This window comes from Colobus angolensis, unplaced genomic scaffold (genome assembly GCF_000951035.1).
Source record: "Colobus angolensis palliatus isolate OR3802 unplaced genomic scaffold, Cang.pa_1.0 Scaffold36, whole genome shotgun sequence".
Taxonomy (NCBI): Eukaryota; Metazoa; Chordata; class Mammalia; order Primates; family Cercopithecidae; genus Colobus; species Colobus angolensis.
This window is the reverse complement of record NW_012116932.1, coordinates 8,430,890-8,444,563: the sequence shown is the minus strand read 5'-3', so window position 1 is coordinate 8,444,563 and position 13,674 is coordinate 8,430,890. Positions and strand designations below refer to the sequence as shown.

At 43.5% G+C, this 13,674-nt stretch overlaps 2 protein-coding genes across 2 annotated transcripts in view; one reads left to right on the top strand and one right to left on the bottom strand.

Moving 5' to 3' along the window:
* The window catches only part of LOC105519848 (mitogen-activated protein kinase kinase kinase 13), a 38,327-nt gene extending 37,276 nt beyond the window's left edge, over positions 1 to 1,051 (top strand). Inside the window, exon 11 of the mRNA XM_011953389.1 lies at positions 570 to 1,051. Within this exon, the coding sequence (XP_011808779.1) occupies positions 570 to 671 (102 nt within the window). The 3' untranslated portion in view covers positions 672 to 1,051. The remainder of the gene's footprint in view (positions 1 to 569) is intronic.
* Positions 1,052 to 7,825: 6,774 nt separating this feature from the next.
* Positions 7,826 to 13,674, bottom strand: part of TMEM41A (transmembrane protein 41A) — a 10,051-nt gene continuing 4,202 nt past the window's right edge. The window contains exons 3-5 of the mRNA XM_011953390.1: positions 13,361 to 13,522; positions 12,830 to 12,968; positions 7,826 to 9,984 (exon numbers count right to left, since the gene is read on the bottom strand). Coding sequence (XP_011808780.1) covers positions 9,764 to 9,984; positions 12,830 to 12,968; positions 13,361 to 13,522 — 522 coding nt within the window. The 3' untranslated portion in view covers positions 7,826 to 9,763. The remainder of the gene's footprint in view (positions 9,985 to 12,829; positions 12,969 to 13,360; positions 13,523 to 13,674) is intronic.

Genomic DNA, 13,674 nt, shown 5'->3' with positions numbered 1-13,674 from the left:
CACAGTGGCTCATGCCTGTAATCCCAGCACTTTGGGAGGCCGAGGTGGACGGATCACGAGGTCAGGAGATCGAGACCATCCTGGCTAACACAGTGAAACTCCATCTCTACTAAAAATACAAAAAATTATCCAGGCGTGGTGGCACACGCCTGTAATTCCAGCTGCTCAGGAGGCTGAGAGGCAGAAGAATCACTTGAATCCAGGAGGCGGAGGTTGCAGCAAGCCGGGATCACGCCACTGCACTCCAGTCTGGGCAACAGAGTGAGACTCTGTCTCTAAATAAATAAACAAAGTACTTACAACAGTGCCTGGAGCATAGCAAACGCTACAGAAGTGGTGGTGTGGTGGGCATTGTTATTATTGTCGTAGCAATCATCATCATCATCTTTATGTGTTTTCTTTCTCCATAAACCCCACAAGGACAGGACCTGGTCTCATTTACCTCTGTAGCCCCCTTACCGAGCACAGTGCCTGTTGTGTGGGAGGTGTTTGACATATATTTACTGAGTGTATATTTACTGAGTGATTATAGAAATGAATTAAGGTTTTATTTTGTCTTGCCTTTGCAGAACCCTATGCAGTTTGAAGAATCGGACTGTGACTCTTCAGATGGGGAGTGTTCTGATGCCACAGTTAGGACCAATAAACACTACAGCTCTGCTACCTGGTAATGAAGGAATACACGTCCTGAAGATCTCATGACTATACTGGCATTTCAGATCCACCCCACCCCCAGACTCGTCCCACTGTCTCCCAGCATTTTGTCTGGGAAGAGAGACTACCCCATCTTTACAACCCCTAGAAATGAGCTGCAATAACAGGAACATGAAACTTCACAAATCTCTGGAAAATAATATCCAAATGAAATTAAGTCTCACTGAACATTTCAATCAAGAATGGCAGGGATCTATTTTATTGAATATTCTAGCTACTGTAACATTGATATTTATTTTTGACATTTTAACACTTTGTACTGTAAAGAGTGAACTATATATGAGATAGAGATACAATAATTTCTTGCAAAAAAAAAAAAAGAGATAAAGAAAAAGAAAAGAACAGAAAAAAAGAAATAAGTGGAATTTAGGAGCAACATCCTTGGGAATTTGTGGGGCCGGGAGGTATTATTGCTGCTTGAACAGGGGACCAGGTCTTTTGGCCATAAGTGACTAAACAAGAGCCAGAGCAAGACATTTAACATTTCAGGACCCAAAGAACACCAAAAGAAAAGCCATTCCAGGCAACTTGTGAACAGATCATATTCACTTCAACCAGCCTGTCCAGGTGGGTTACAGAAATGACCTAGAAAAGTCTGGTGACCAGATACTCGCACCCAACGTCTTCAAGGGCCTGTGCTTCCTCTAGGAGGGAAAAACAAACAAACCTGTATATGTGGAAGCTGATTTCATTTTTAAATGTTTAAGCAGCAGTTGGTAGTGAGGTTTACAGATAGCGTCAAATCTTGTTTTTGGCAAATACGTCCCTTTTTAGTGCTGTCACTGTCATGACCTTGACAAATGTGCTACCTTGACCCAATGTGTTGATCTTTCATACTCAAGTGCCATTTCCTTGTAGCTCATTTCCTTTCTGTCTGCTGACCACTTACTGTAGGAACAAAGGTTGGGGGGCAGTACTGAGGAGGAGAAAAGGGTAAGAGAGAAAGAACATCTACAACGGTGTTAGGAAAGCAAACGTGGAATTTATAAAACTCCATTCTCAGGATCACTCAATTCAGCTACGTGGAGAAGATGGAATCACCTTTCTCTGGAACTAGATTGCTTGTCTACTTGAGTCATATTGATTCAAGCAGGAGAGCAGACGTTGAAGGCAGCTAGGATGTATATGTCTATACAACGTCTGAGCCCAAACCATCCCTTTGTTTTTATTTACTAGCTCCTTCTATGTTGGAAGTTCTTTTTTTGTTTTGTTTTGTTTTTTGTTGTTTTTTGTTTTGTTTTTTGACAGAGTTTCACTGTTTTTGCCCAGGCTAGAGTGCAATGGCACAACCTTGGTTCACTACAACCTCCGCCTCCCGGGTTCAAGCGATTCTCCTGCCTCAGCCTCCCAAGTAGCTGGGATTACAGGCGCCCGCCACCACGTTCAGCGAATTTTGTATTTTTAGTAGAGATGGGGTTTCACCATGTTGGCCAGGCTGATCTCAAACTCCTGACCTCAGGTGATCTGCCTGCCTCGGCCTCCCAAAGTGCTGGGATTACAGGCATGAGCCACTGTGCCCAGCCTATCTTAGAAGTCTTAATGACTGGTTACCACTGTCAAAATAAGGCAAAAACAAACAACCTGCAAAAGGCAACTCCTCTCCCAGCACCATAGCATTTTTGTTCAATGCTGCTTGTAAAATATCTTTTACTTCACTCCAAATCAATGCAGTTTTAAGGAACTGGATTTGAACATTTGTGGAAAGAACAAGTGATGCTGAGCAGAGATAGGAAAGATTTTTACATTTGCCAAAAGCATGAGGGTCCTGCCTGTCTCCAGGGTCATGGGCTCTGAAAAGCATTCCAAGGTACTTCATGGTGCCTTGGCATTATGGAAAATTTTATTTAGAAGTTTATGTACAAATAGATGTTGACCTAGTACCTGTCCCTGTCTCCAAGATAGATTACTGTCAAACAACCTCTCTAGATTCGCTGGACTCTTTGACATTGCATCATGTTGGACATTAGGAAATACTTGCACAGACAGCTGTTAAACCATTTCCAATGCACATGAAAATATTGTCACTCCTCTGGGTTTCACTTATTGTATCAGCCAAAAAGGAAAGGCAGGAGGGAATTTAGAATTCCTTTTGCTTGTTTGATCCATTTGTTTACACTTTATGTTGATACATTGATTTAAAATGTAGTGTCTGTGATTTATAGCTCTTAGGTAGGATGAAGGAAAATGTTTAATTTATACAAAGAACAGTATTGTTTGCATTAAATTATTCCGTTTTGTAAAAATTCTGTAGCTGGACTACATGAAATATCTTAAGTTATGGCATTATTATCATTGTTGTTTTATTTTATAATATTATTCTCATTTTCTGTCGATCAGAAGGTGTAATTTATGATGTAGCACAATGATTGTGTTTATTGCTAACCAGGAATTATTATGGATTTTATGATTTTAATGAAGGAATGAAAATGGAACTGCCATTTGGGAGCTCCCTGGTATTGATCTTAGCTGTGTTCCCTAATTTTCTGTGTACAACAATCATCTGAGGATGCATGTTCTGCCCTGAAGCCCAGTGGATACATGTGATTTTGACCTGATCATGAAAGCTCCTGGGTGGGCCGATAACCCCCAGGATGTCAAATAGTGGATGGACATATAGTTCAAAAGCTGTAAACTTTCTAAAGTTTCTTAGGAAATAAAATCATGGGACTATATTAGAAATAAAAAGAGAATGATTTAATGTCCTGAGAGGAACAGACCTAGAGGGTTTCCGCACAGGGCTCATGGATTCATTTCAAGAACTGACAACATAGTTTGCAATCTCCTTCCTGCCAGACCTCTTTATTCTCCCATCTTTATTCTCCTAGTGGGGAGTAGCAGGGAGACTGAAAAAAGAAATGGTATACAGTAGTCCCCTCTTACCCAAGGCTTCACTTTTCATGGTTTCAGTTATGCTCAACCACAGTCCAAAAATATTTGATGGAAAATTCCAGAAATAAACAATTCATAAGTTTTAATTGCACGGCATTCTGAGGAGCATGATGAGATCTTGCGCCTTGCTGCCCTGGATGTGATCCTCCCTCTGTCCAGCATATTCATGCTGCTCATCCATTAGTCACTTAGTAGCAGTCTCTGTGATCAGAGCGACTGTCTCAGTTATCAGATGACTGTATCGCAGTGCTTGTGTTCAAGTACCCTTACTTGATTAATAATAGCCCCAAAGGGCAAGAGTGCTGTGCCTAATTTACAAATTAAATTTTATCATAGATATGTAAGTATAGAAAAAAAACACACAGTATATATAGGGTTTGGTACTACCAGAGTTTTTAGGCATCCACTGGGGGTCTTGGAATGTATCCCCCAGAGATAAGGGAGGACTACTGTATATACATGTAGGGCATGACATAAAATGCCTAACTGTGATATCATCCTAGAACAAGACTAAAGAACTTTAAGAAGGAGGCCTGGTCACTTAGAGAACCAAGCACTGGAAAAATATCTTGAAAGGCCATATTTTCCATCCTCTGACTTCAGATCTCACTGTACTGCAAATCTCTCTGGTTCATTATTCCTTGGAACTGAGATGCTACAACTCTATTTTCTTTCTATCCAACATGAAACACTGGCACTTTTGTCCAATTCTTGCCCACCTTTAGTGGCAACAGAGAAACATGAGGGTCAGCTTCTATCTTACATCTTTCAGTGATGGTCTTCCTAGAAAACCTACCCCTGATACCTCATAATTTTGATCAGTTTTTTTTTGAATTCTCATCTTGATTATCTGTTACACTATTGTCATCATACACCTTATCTGGATTAACTGTTATGAGTATGTTAGGGTAGTACGTAGTGGCTGAATCTCAGTCATTCATTGTATAGTCGAGAGTTGAATAAAGTCCATATTGAATACATTTTTTGGAGTAGAACTGACTAGGTTTCAGAGAAGAATAATGTCCTTAGTGGAGGTTAAAAAGGGAAATACCTTTTCTGGCCCAGCCTGGTCCTTTGCTGCCTGCCTTGTGATAACCAGGAAAATCTTGAATCGATGTATGTTTCTTTGAGAACGACTCCACAGTCATCTGAAGAGTGTTGAATCAAGAGCTCAGGGAAGTTATGAGCTAATTCTTCAGTCCCGACAAGTGTTACAACAGTGCTTCCAGGAACCTCACAAGACTGTGATTTCAAGCTGCTTCATTGATGGAAAGTTTCACCACCTTGGGATGAATGTCCATGTTCAGTTAGCATCTGTTTTTGACTGCAAGATGATGAGTTTTAATTTGGGTTACAGATGAGCATTTTGTTCTGATTTCCATCTATTTCTAGATCATATGCTCTGGATAACAGTTCCTTTTAAAATTGCTTTGCAGAGGGACTGAGAAGCCTGTATCTACTTGGAAATTATAATGGACCTTACCACCACTTAAGTTTAGACCTGTTTGCAAGATGGTGGGGAGCTCCTGCTTAGAAAGATGAAGATGCCAGCTCTGTTGTAAACTAGTATCTTCATCTAGCTACTTGAAGTTGAGATACTATATTTTAAAATGTTGGCATCAACAAATCTATCCTTCTAGAATTAAAGACATTTTGAGTAGGATTTAGTAGGTACTGGACATCTCCTGTAGAGCTTCATCATGCTAAATTATTCCCTCTCCTTTTCTAAGTAATACATGTGCTTGGGTTTGGGGTTTGCCTGGTGCCAACTCAGACGTTTTTTTTGGAGGGGGGGTGGGCAGGATCTCACTCTGTCACCAGGTTGGAGTACAGTGGCATGATTATGGCTCACTGCAGCCTCACCCTCCTGGGCTCAAGTGATCCTCCCACCTCAGCCTCCTGAGTAGCTGGGACCACAGGTGTGTGCCACCATGCACAACAATTTTTTTTTTTTTTGTAGAGATGGGGAGCTCCCTGTGTTGCCCAGGCTGGTCTCGAACTCTGGACTCTAGCGATCCTCCTTCTTTGGCCTCCCAAAGTACTGGGATTACAAGCGTGAGCTGCCACGTCCAGCCTCCAGACTATTTTAAATGCCCTCTCCCACTGGGGAACATTGGCATCCTTTAAGAATAAATGCATCCTTTTTGATCAGATGACTTACTCTTTTTTTCTTCAGTGTCCTATGTCTCAACTTTTTTTTTTCCTTTTCTTAAACAGTCCCACTTGAACTTCCTGGAACTGAATTCTCCAGAACATAACATTTATAATCCATAGAATTCCTGCCCTGCTCTGCAGTAGAGTGTGCTATGTTTTGTTTTCCCACTGAGCCAGAAGTCAAAATATTATACTACCACTTGCCACCATCTACCCCCTCCAAGACCAAGACCAACATTATGTATTGAGCACTGTATCTTCCCTACTGAGCCGAGACACAGCCTCAGAACCTCTCAACATAGCACTTGGAGCAACAATTGCCACTTGACTGAAATTACTGTTTGAGCTTGAGTTAGCCCCAACGGGAGAATGACAGGCTCGCGCTATAGTGTTCTCTTATGGCTCCACCTGTGGTGTCAAGGGTGGTACCATTGAAAGGGGAAAGGTCACTTCCCTCCACCCACTGCCCTTCTGGACAACAATTCCAATGGAAGGAACACCAATCACTGATGGATCCAATTCCAAAATGTCTCTTCATTCACATTTAATTCTGTTGAATGAATATGTTCCTCCCTCACCTTTTATAAACAGTAAATTAATATAAGTCCCAGTTACTTGCTTCTTTCTTAGACTCTATGAGACTCATGCACCAAAATAATGTGACATTCTTTTCGAGACTTTGACTTGTACTGTCAGTATGAATTTAGTGCCTTTCCAGGCAGCAAAATGTTTCTTCTTTGCTGATTTCATAGGACAAACATCCCAGGATACTCATACCACCAGTGTTACCAGCCTCACAGACTGGCACATTACAGTCATATTAATCTGCTTGTTTGTATGTTACAACTGATACTGCAAATGCCTATTCAAGTTGGACTGAACTAGGCTAAGCAGAGGACCATTGTGGAACCTGGAGCATTTCTCAGGGACAGGTGGCTAAAGATGGGAGCTCTGAAATTACTGCTCTGAGAAACAAGAGGTGGGTTAAGGCTTTTGTTAACTGTCACGTGGCCAGGGTACAATGGCAGGATATCACAGAGCAGAGCCCTAAGCAGATGGCAAGACCACTGTAAGGAAGCTCCCGGCAGCATCCCAGGTCTGCTCTCCAGAGCCACTTCACAGCACTCAGGGATCGCTGGCTCCCGGCCCCAGGCTGCTGTCCAGTGACCAGGTGGACAGGGTCCTCCAGTGACTGCAGGCCAAGGGAACCCCGGCCAGCATGTGCAAGCTATTAGGAAGATGGCCCATCTTGCCCGTATAACCCCAGTGGCTCTTCACCTCCAGAGTGACCACTTCCCAGACTCTGGAAGTGGGAAGACCCTCTTTGATGCTTTATTACAATAATTTGAGCTCCTATGGACTTGGGGCAAATGCATTTCTCTTTTGTGGTTAAGTCTCCAAATGAACGTCCTTACCTGCCTCCCCTCTGGTCTCCCGTACTGTCAGTCCCCAGCTCCCAGTGTTTTCTCATGCCGGCTCCCTCTCTGTATTGAACAGCAATGGGAACAAGAATGACTATCAAAGCAAACAAATGCATGGAATTAAACAAAAAGTGTACTTCACTGTTTTCTAGTCCTGTCTTTTTCTAAATGTACCGTTTGTGTCCCGAGAGCTGCCTTAACAATCTCAGCACTTGTCAGAACTTGAGGGAAAGGAAGACTTTCCATGACTGGGTTTCCTGCAGCCACAAAAAACAGGTAATGGAGAAAGCTAGTTTGTGATTCTTATGTTTGACACAGCCACGAAAGGAAGAGGCAATCATCATTATATTTGGTGACAGCCTCTTCTTGAGTATTCTGCAAAGGTTAGACCAGCACTCTGCTTCTTCCCTATACTTTCCTGCTGCCCATCTGGTAGCTACTCCTGTTACTAGTGACCCCACTATACAGGGAGCAGAGAGAGAAAAAGAAGATGAAAATCTGTCTTCCAATAAATTATTTTGGTAAGAAGCATCCTGAGAGTGGAAAGCTTAAAACACCATTTTGGACTGTCTGATTTTCAGCCAATCCTAATTTCCACTGGCAAGGGTAGTTGAAAGTTAGCAACATGTTCAAACAAGCACCACACAGAATACTTATATCCATTTATTTGGGAAATTGCTTTGCCTGTAAACTCACAACTGATAAGGCACATTATTGCAAAATCATTGGGGTGGAGGGAGGGAGGCAAATCTAAGATTCCCGAAAAGGGGCAAAGGGCACACACTTGCGATGCTGTGGAAAATGCGTTTCTCCTTCCCTCTCCCTACTCCAGAACACCAAGGGCCACAGTCTTCAAAGTCTGCTGCCTCCTTCCCCCACTCTCATTATCAAGGCTTCTTGTAAAGAAACACATTTTCAACAATGAAATCCTTGGTGTGAAAGGATCATACCACAACTGAAAACCATCACCTGGGAATGCACTCTCCCTATGGAACATGAGTATTCCCAAGAATTCATGTAGAACAAGAGGCCTAGATTAAAGTCTTGGCAAGACCCTTGGCCAAACCAAATCATCAACCCAGCAGATGATGCCCAAGAGCCACGGTCTGGTAAGTCCTGATGAGATACTCCTGCGGGGTGCAGGATCACAGGGCTGGTCAGTTTAGGTGCCAAGGTCCCTCTGTCTTTAGAAGCATTCATCCAGGTCTGTGCCAATTCCATACTGCAGCTAGAGGAAGTAATGCCAGCTTAGCGCATTAAGATACAACACAACAAAGTTATCAGAAGCCAAGGTTTCCCTTTGAATTAAAACACACAATTATTAAAAGATGCAATTATTCTTTGGTTACTCTCAGCAAATAAAAAAATGAAAAACATTCAGAAGGTATACTGCCTGATGGCCTCATATACTGAACTCATTCTCCCAGCATGACCCAGAAGAGATTCCTGCAGAAAGGACAGATAAAATGTTTGCCTGGTCATCTGATTCAGGTGAGTCAAGGGCCCTACCCCATCCAGATGGATAAGAATTTCTCCAGAACATATCCATAACATACAGCGTTTGCTCCATTCATATTTAATAGTCTGTTTGCAATCAGCTTAACTGTCAGGACATGCAATCATAAGTAGGTTTGACATACATGGTAACATCAGTGTGTCTGAACACAAGAGCATGACAGAAATCATCATGCATGTGAGCAATACGTGGAAGTCCTAGGCAGTTCGTCAACTTGTTTCACTTGGCTTATGACGAGGTAGGTCATCAGCAAAAAAGTACAAAAGAAATGCTCTTCAAGAGACTAACAGAAGATGAAGAGCGGTGTCAGTGATGTGGGTTCCCATGTCATCGTCGGTATTCAACATCCACAAAGATGCAACAGGAGGACATCTGTCCCAGCAGCCTGTCACTCTGCAAAAGTGGTACTCTGGACAAGGACGGTCAGCATCTTCTCCCAAGGCAGCTCAGGGCTGGCATGAGGCAAATACAACAGGCTATCCTGAGCTCCTTATTAGACCACAAAATATAATACAAACAGCATTTTCCTTTTCTTTTTTTTTTTTTTTTCGTTGAGACAGAGTCTCACTCTATCACCCAGGCTGGAATGCAGTGGTGTGATCTCGGCTCACTGCCTGCCACCTGGGTTCAAGCGATTCTCCTGCCTCAGCCTCCCAAGTAGCTGGGATTACAGGCACCTGCCACCACGCCTGGCTAATTTTTGTATGTTGAATACAGACAGGATTTCACCATCTTGGCCAGGCTGGTCTTGAACTCCTGACCTTGTGAACCACCCACCTCGGCCTCCCAAAGTGCTGGGATTACAGGTGTGAGCCACTGCACCCGGCCACAAACAGCATTTTCTAGGAGGCATCCGTTGTAGTGTCTGCTACACCAGGGCTGGTTTGAAAACCTGATGTAATACACCTTCAAAAGTAGAGTGTGCTTTCTGACAAGAAACTGCACATTGATGTACAGTGTCCATATCACCTATAGAAGGCAATTAAAAACAACGAGGGGCTTTAGAGGACCACATCCATTACACAAATAAGCAACTGAGTCCAGGGACGTGGCAAACAGAAAATCCAGATCACGTGTCTTTTCTACTGTGTATGTGATTAGCAGTGCTTGTTTCATTCAATTGCAGATGTTTCTGACTAAATTTTTTAATGAGAGTTCCAGGAATTAATGCCACCATGGCAATGGCCAATAGCTTAAAGACAGTGTCCCAGGAGAAAAGAGCATCCAGAGAGGTTAGGGTTGACAGGATGGAGCCTGTCTGCACACAGATGAAATTGTATGGGATCAAACCTGCAAGAAGAAAAGGGAAAAGTGCCTGTTACTAACAGCAGCAAAATTAAGAAAATAATAATTCAGAAATGTCACCAGGAATAGTGACTACAGTTTTTTTTTTTTTTTGCTTGACTCTTGACCCTTACACATATTAACTCTTTCCCTTCTTTCCTTCTTTTCTATTCTTTTCCCTCCTTTCCTCACTTCCCATATATACCTGTCTTGTTCAACAAAAGAACTTGAGATATTTACACAAATAATACATACTACTATAATTTTAAAATAGGGCCAGGAATGGTGGCTTACGCTTGTAATCCCAGCGCTTTGGGAGGCCGAGGTGGATCACCTGAGGTCAGGAGTTTGAGATCAGCCTGGCCAACATGGTGAAACCCTGTCTCTACTAAAAACACAAAAATTAGCCGGGCGTGGTGGCATGCACCTGTAATCCTAGCTACTCAGGAGGCTGAGACAGAAGAATCACTGGAACCTGGGAGGCAGAGGTTGCAGTGAGCCGAGATCTCACCACTGCACTTCAGCCCAGGTGACAGGGCTAGACTCTGTCTCAAAAATAAATAAATAAATTAATTAATTAAAATTTCAAATAGGAAAAGCAAAACGTGTGCAGAAGAATACAAGACATCAGGGAGTACAGTTACCAGAAAAATGCATAGGGTTCACCTGTTTGCTAAAAGTGGGCCCCAAATTTGGTTATGAGTACCCAACAGCCAAAGTAAAGAGAGAAGTGCCATTGCTGACAGTTTTTTAAAAGAAGTACTATTCACATTCTGCACTGTCTCAAAGATGTCATCAAATCTACTGTATTCCAAAAGTCTGACTGGCTGACCAGGCTAGCTGCAGAACAATCAGCTGGTGACACTGTTAAAAACACATCCTTGGGCTCCACCCCAGAAATTCTGGTTACTTGGTTCTGGGGTAGTGCCCAGGAACCTGTATTTTAAAAGCCCCTTCTCCACCCCACCCCGAGATTCTGATTGGTTTGGAACCCTCTGATAGTCCATTCCTCTTCCATAGGAGAGGAAGCATACAGGAGATGAAGATCCCAGACCCCTCAAGATCACACAGCTTGTGAGACAGGGGACAGGAAGCCTGGCCTCCAGAATCTTGCCAAGCCACCTAGGTAATGAGAAGCTGCAAACCCCCACTAGCTGAGGGCCTGAGGCACTTGCCTGAAAGCCACTATGACCAGAATTGGCTGTGGTAGATCTTGCTTCTATTTAAGATCTCCATTTCTCTCAGGTATCCCCTATTAATAGCAGCTGCTCAACCACAGTTTTGCTCTGTTTGACCTAGAAGCCCTGAATCGTCTTTCCCTCTAGGCTCTAAGGAAGGTTGAAGAGAAAGAGATCCTTGCATTAGGCTTAAGGAGGGTGGTTTTCTTCCAGTATGCAGAAAGCAGCGTCACTGATCTTACAGGATGTTAGCACTTTACCACTCTGATAAAGGTGGTCCAAGGCCCCTACTTTGAGAAACACTGCTCTAGTCCCAGCCCCTTATCTGGATGAGTGGTCCCTTCAGAGCAAGTAGCTTGCTGGAGGTCATATAATTGTCAAAGGCAAGGAGAAATTTTAGATATCGTCTAATTCAGTAGACTGCAAAACTCAGGATCCAGCAGAATCCCTTCTAGGGACTAACTACTTGCATCACCTGGAAAACATCAAAAGCTCCTGATCCCTGAGCCCTACCCCGGAGGTGATTTAGCTGATGTGTGGTGTAGCCTTAGCTTAGGGATTAAAATCTCCACAGGTGATTTGTTTTTGTTTTTTGTTTGTTTTTGTTTTTTGAGATGGAGCCTCACTCTGTCACCCAGGCTGGAGTGAAGTGTCATCCTCTCAGCTTACTGCAACCTCCACCTCCCAGGTTCAAGTGATTCTCCTGCTTCAGCCTCCCAAGCCGTTGAATTACAGACGCACACCACCACGTCAGGCTAATTTTTGTATTTTTAGTAGAGACGGGGTTTCACCATGTTGGCCAGGCTGGTCTTGAACTCCCAACTTCAAGTGATATGCCCGCCTCAGCCTCCCAAAGTGCTGTGACTACAGGTGTGAGCCACTGAGCCTGGCCTCCAAGTGATTTTTAATAGGTTTGCAGGCGATTCTTAATAGGTTTGCAGTTTGAGAATGACTGGGTTTGCAGTTTGAAAATGACTGACTAGGAACTGGATTAAAATGCATATTCCCAGATTCCACTCCCAAGATTCTGATTTAGTAGGTCTCGAGTAGGCCCCAAATCTAGATTCTCAACAAGCCCCCTGACCCTACCAATCTGATAAAGGTGGCCCAAGGCCCACACTTTGAGAAACACTGCTCTATTCCTAGCCAGGTGGCCCATTGAGGTAAGTAGCTTGCTGCAGGTTGTGCAATTGTCAAAAGGCAGGAAGGAACCTCATTGATGCCAGCTCTTCCTAAGGCAGAACTTAATCAAAACAGTGGCCAAAAACCAGACAGGAAGTCCCTTGCTCTGCTCCTTTCTTCTGTCCCCACTCAAAACTCATGGACACATACCCTCATTCCAACCCTGCTCTTCCTGCTAGCATTTACTGAGTACTTACTACGGGCCAAGTTGTATACTTTACACAGACTATCTCTTCTAATCCCAGTGCCCAGCGCATACAGCCATGCAATGAACAATCTTCATTTAGTCCAAAAGTATTTTTATGGGTTTTCATGTTGAAGCCTGAGTAGATCTGAAATCAGGAATCATTTCTTTAGATCCTAAGGCTTGAAGTCACACTTTGTGAGCCTGTGTTCTCAGAAGCAGGCACATGCTCATGTGGCCAATAACCCAGGGCAGACCCCCAGTGTGACAGCTCTGAAGACTCAAACCTACCCCACTGGCATCTTACCGATAAGAACTGAGAAGAAGAACTGTACGATGGGGATGTTCAGAATCGGGGCCGAGAGGTTCAAGAACCAGTTTGGTGTCATGGGGAAAAGTCTCAAAAACAGTAAGAAAAAAAACAAGCTGTTTCTGTTCTCCTCCACCTGTAGCCAAAGAGAAGAAAGCTGTTAAGAAGCAGAAAGGGTTTCCAGGTATTGAAAACTTGCTGGTGCCAGGCACTGTTCTAGACACTTTACATAATCTGTTCCCAATTCTTCCAACAACCCTTCAGGGACAGATTGTTTTCCTCATTTTAAAATAGAGATGCTGAGGATCAGAGAAGTCAAGAACTCGCCCAAAGTCACAGAGCTGGTAATGATGGAGCTGGGATTTGATCCCAGGTCCATGTCTCCTGAAGACATCAAAAGAACCCCTAGGACCTCTGGAGACAGCGTGGAAGAGCACTGTGGGAAATCCCTGCCACTTGCTTCTCTTAAGGCCATGCACGTGGTGACTTTCTGGGGTCCCAGCTCTCAGAAGTGACCCCTCCTCTTACCTTTCTCTGCAGCAGGGCCACTTTATCAGGAAAGTAGGACACCACCAACTGTTTGCCAAAAATACTGGAGAGCAGGTAGCAGCATGTGGCACCCACCGAGGTCAACACACAACACAGCAGAAGCCCCAGCCACGGCCCAAACAAGGCACCAGCTAAAACATTCTGCAAAGAAAACAAACCCTCAGGCATGTGACCATCTGGCAGCTACCAACAACCTCATCTTGGAGCCTGAGAGTCATAGGTTCTCTCCTCCTTCACTGCTTTTTTCCAGCTAAAACCCAATTGCCTTATTTATTTATTTATTTTCAAGAGAC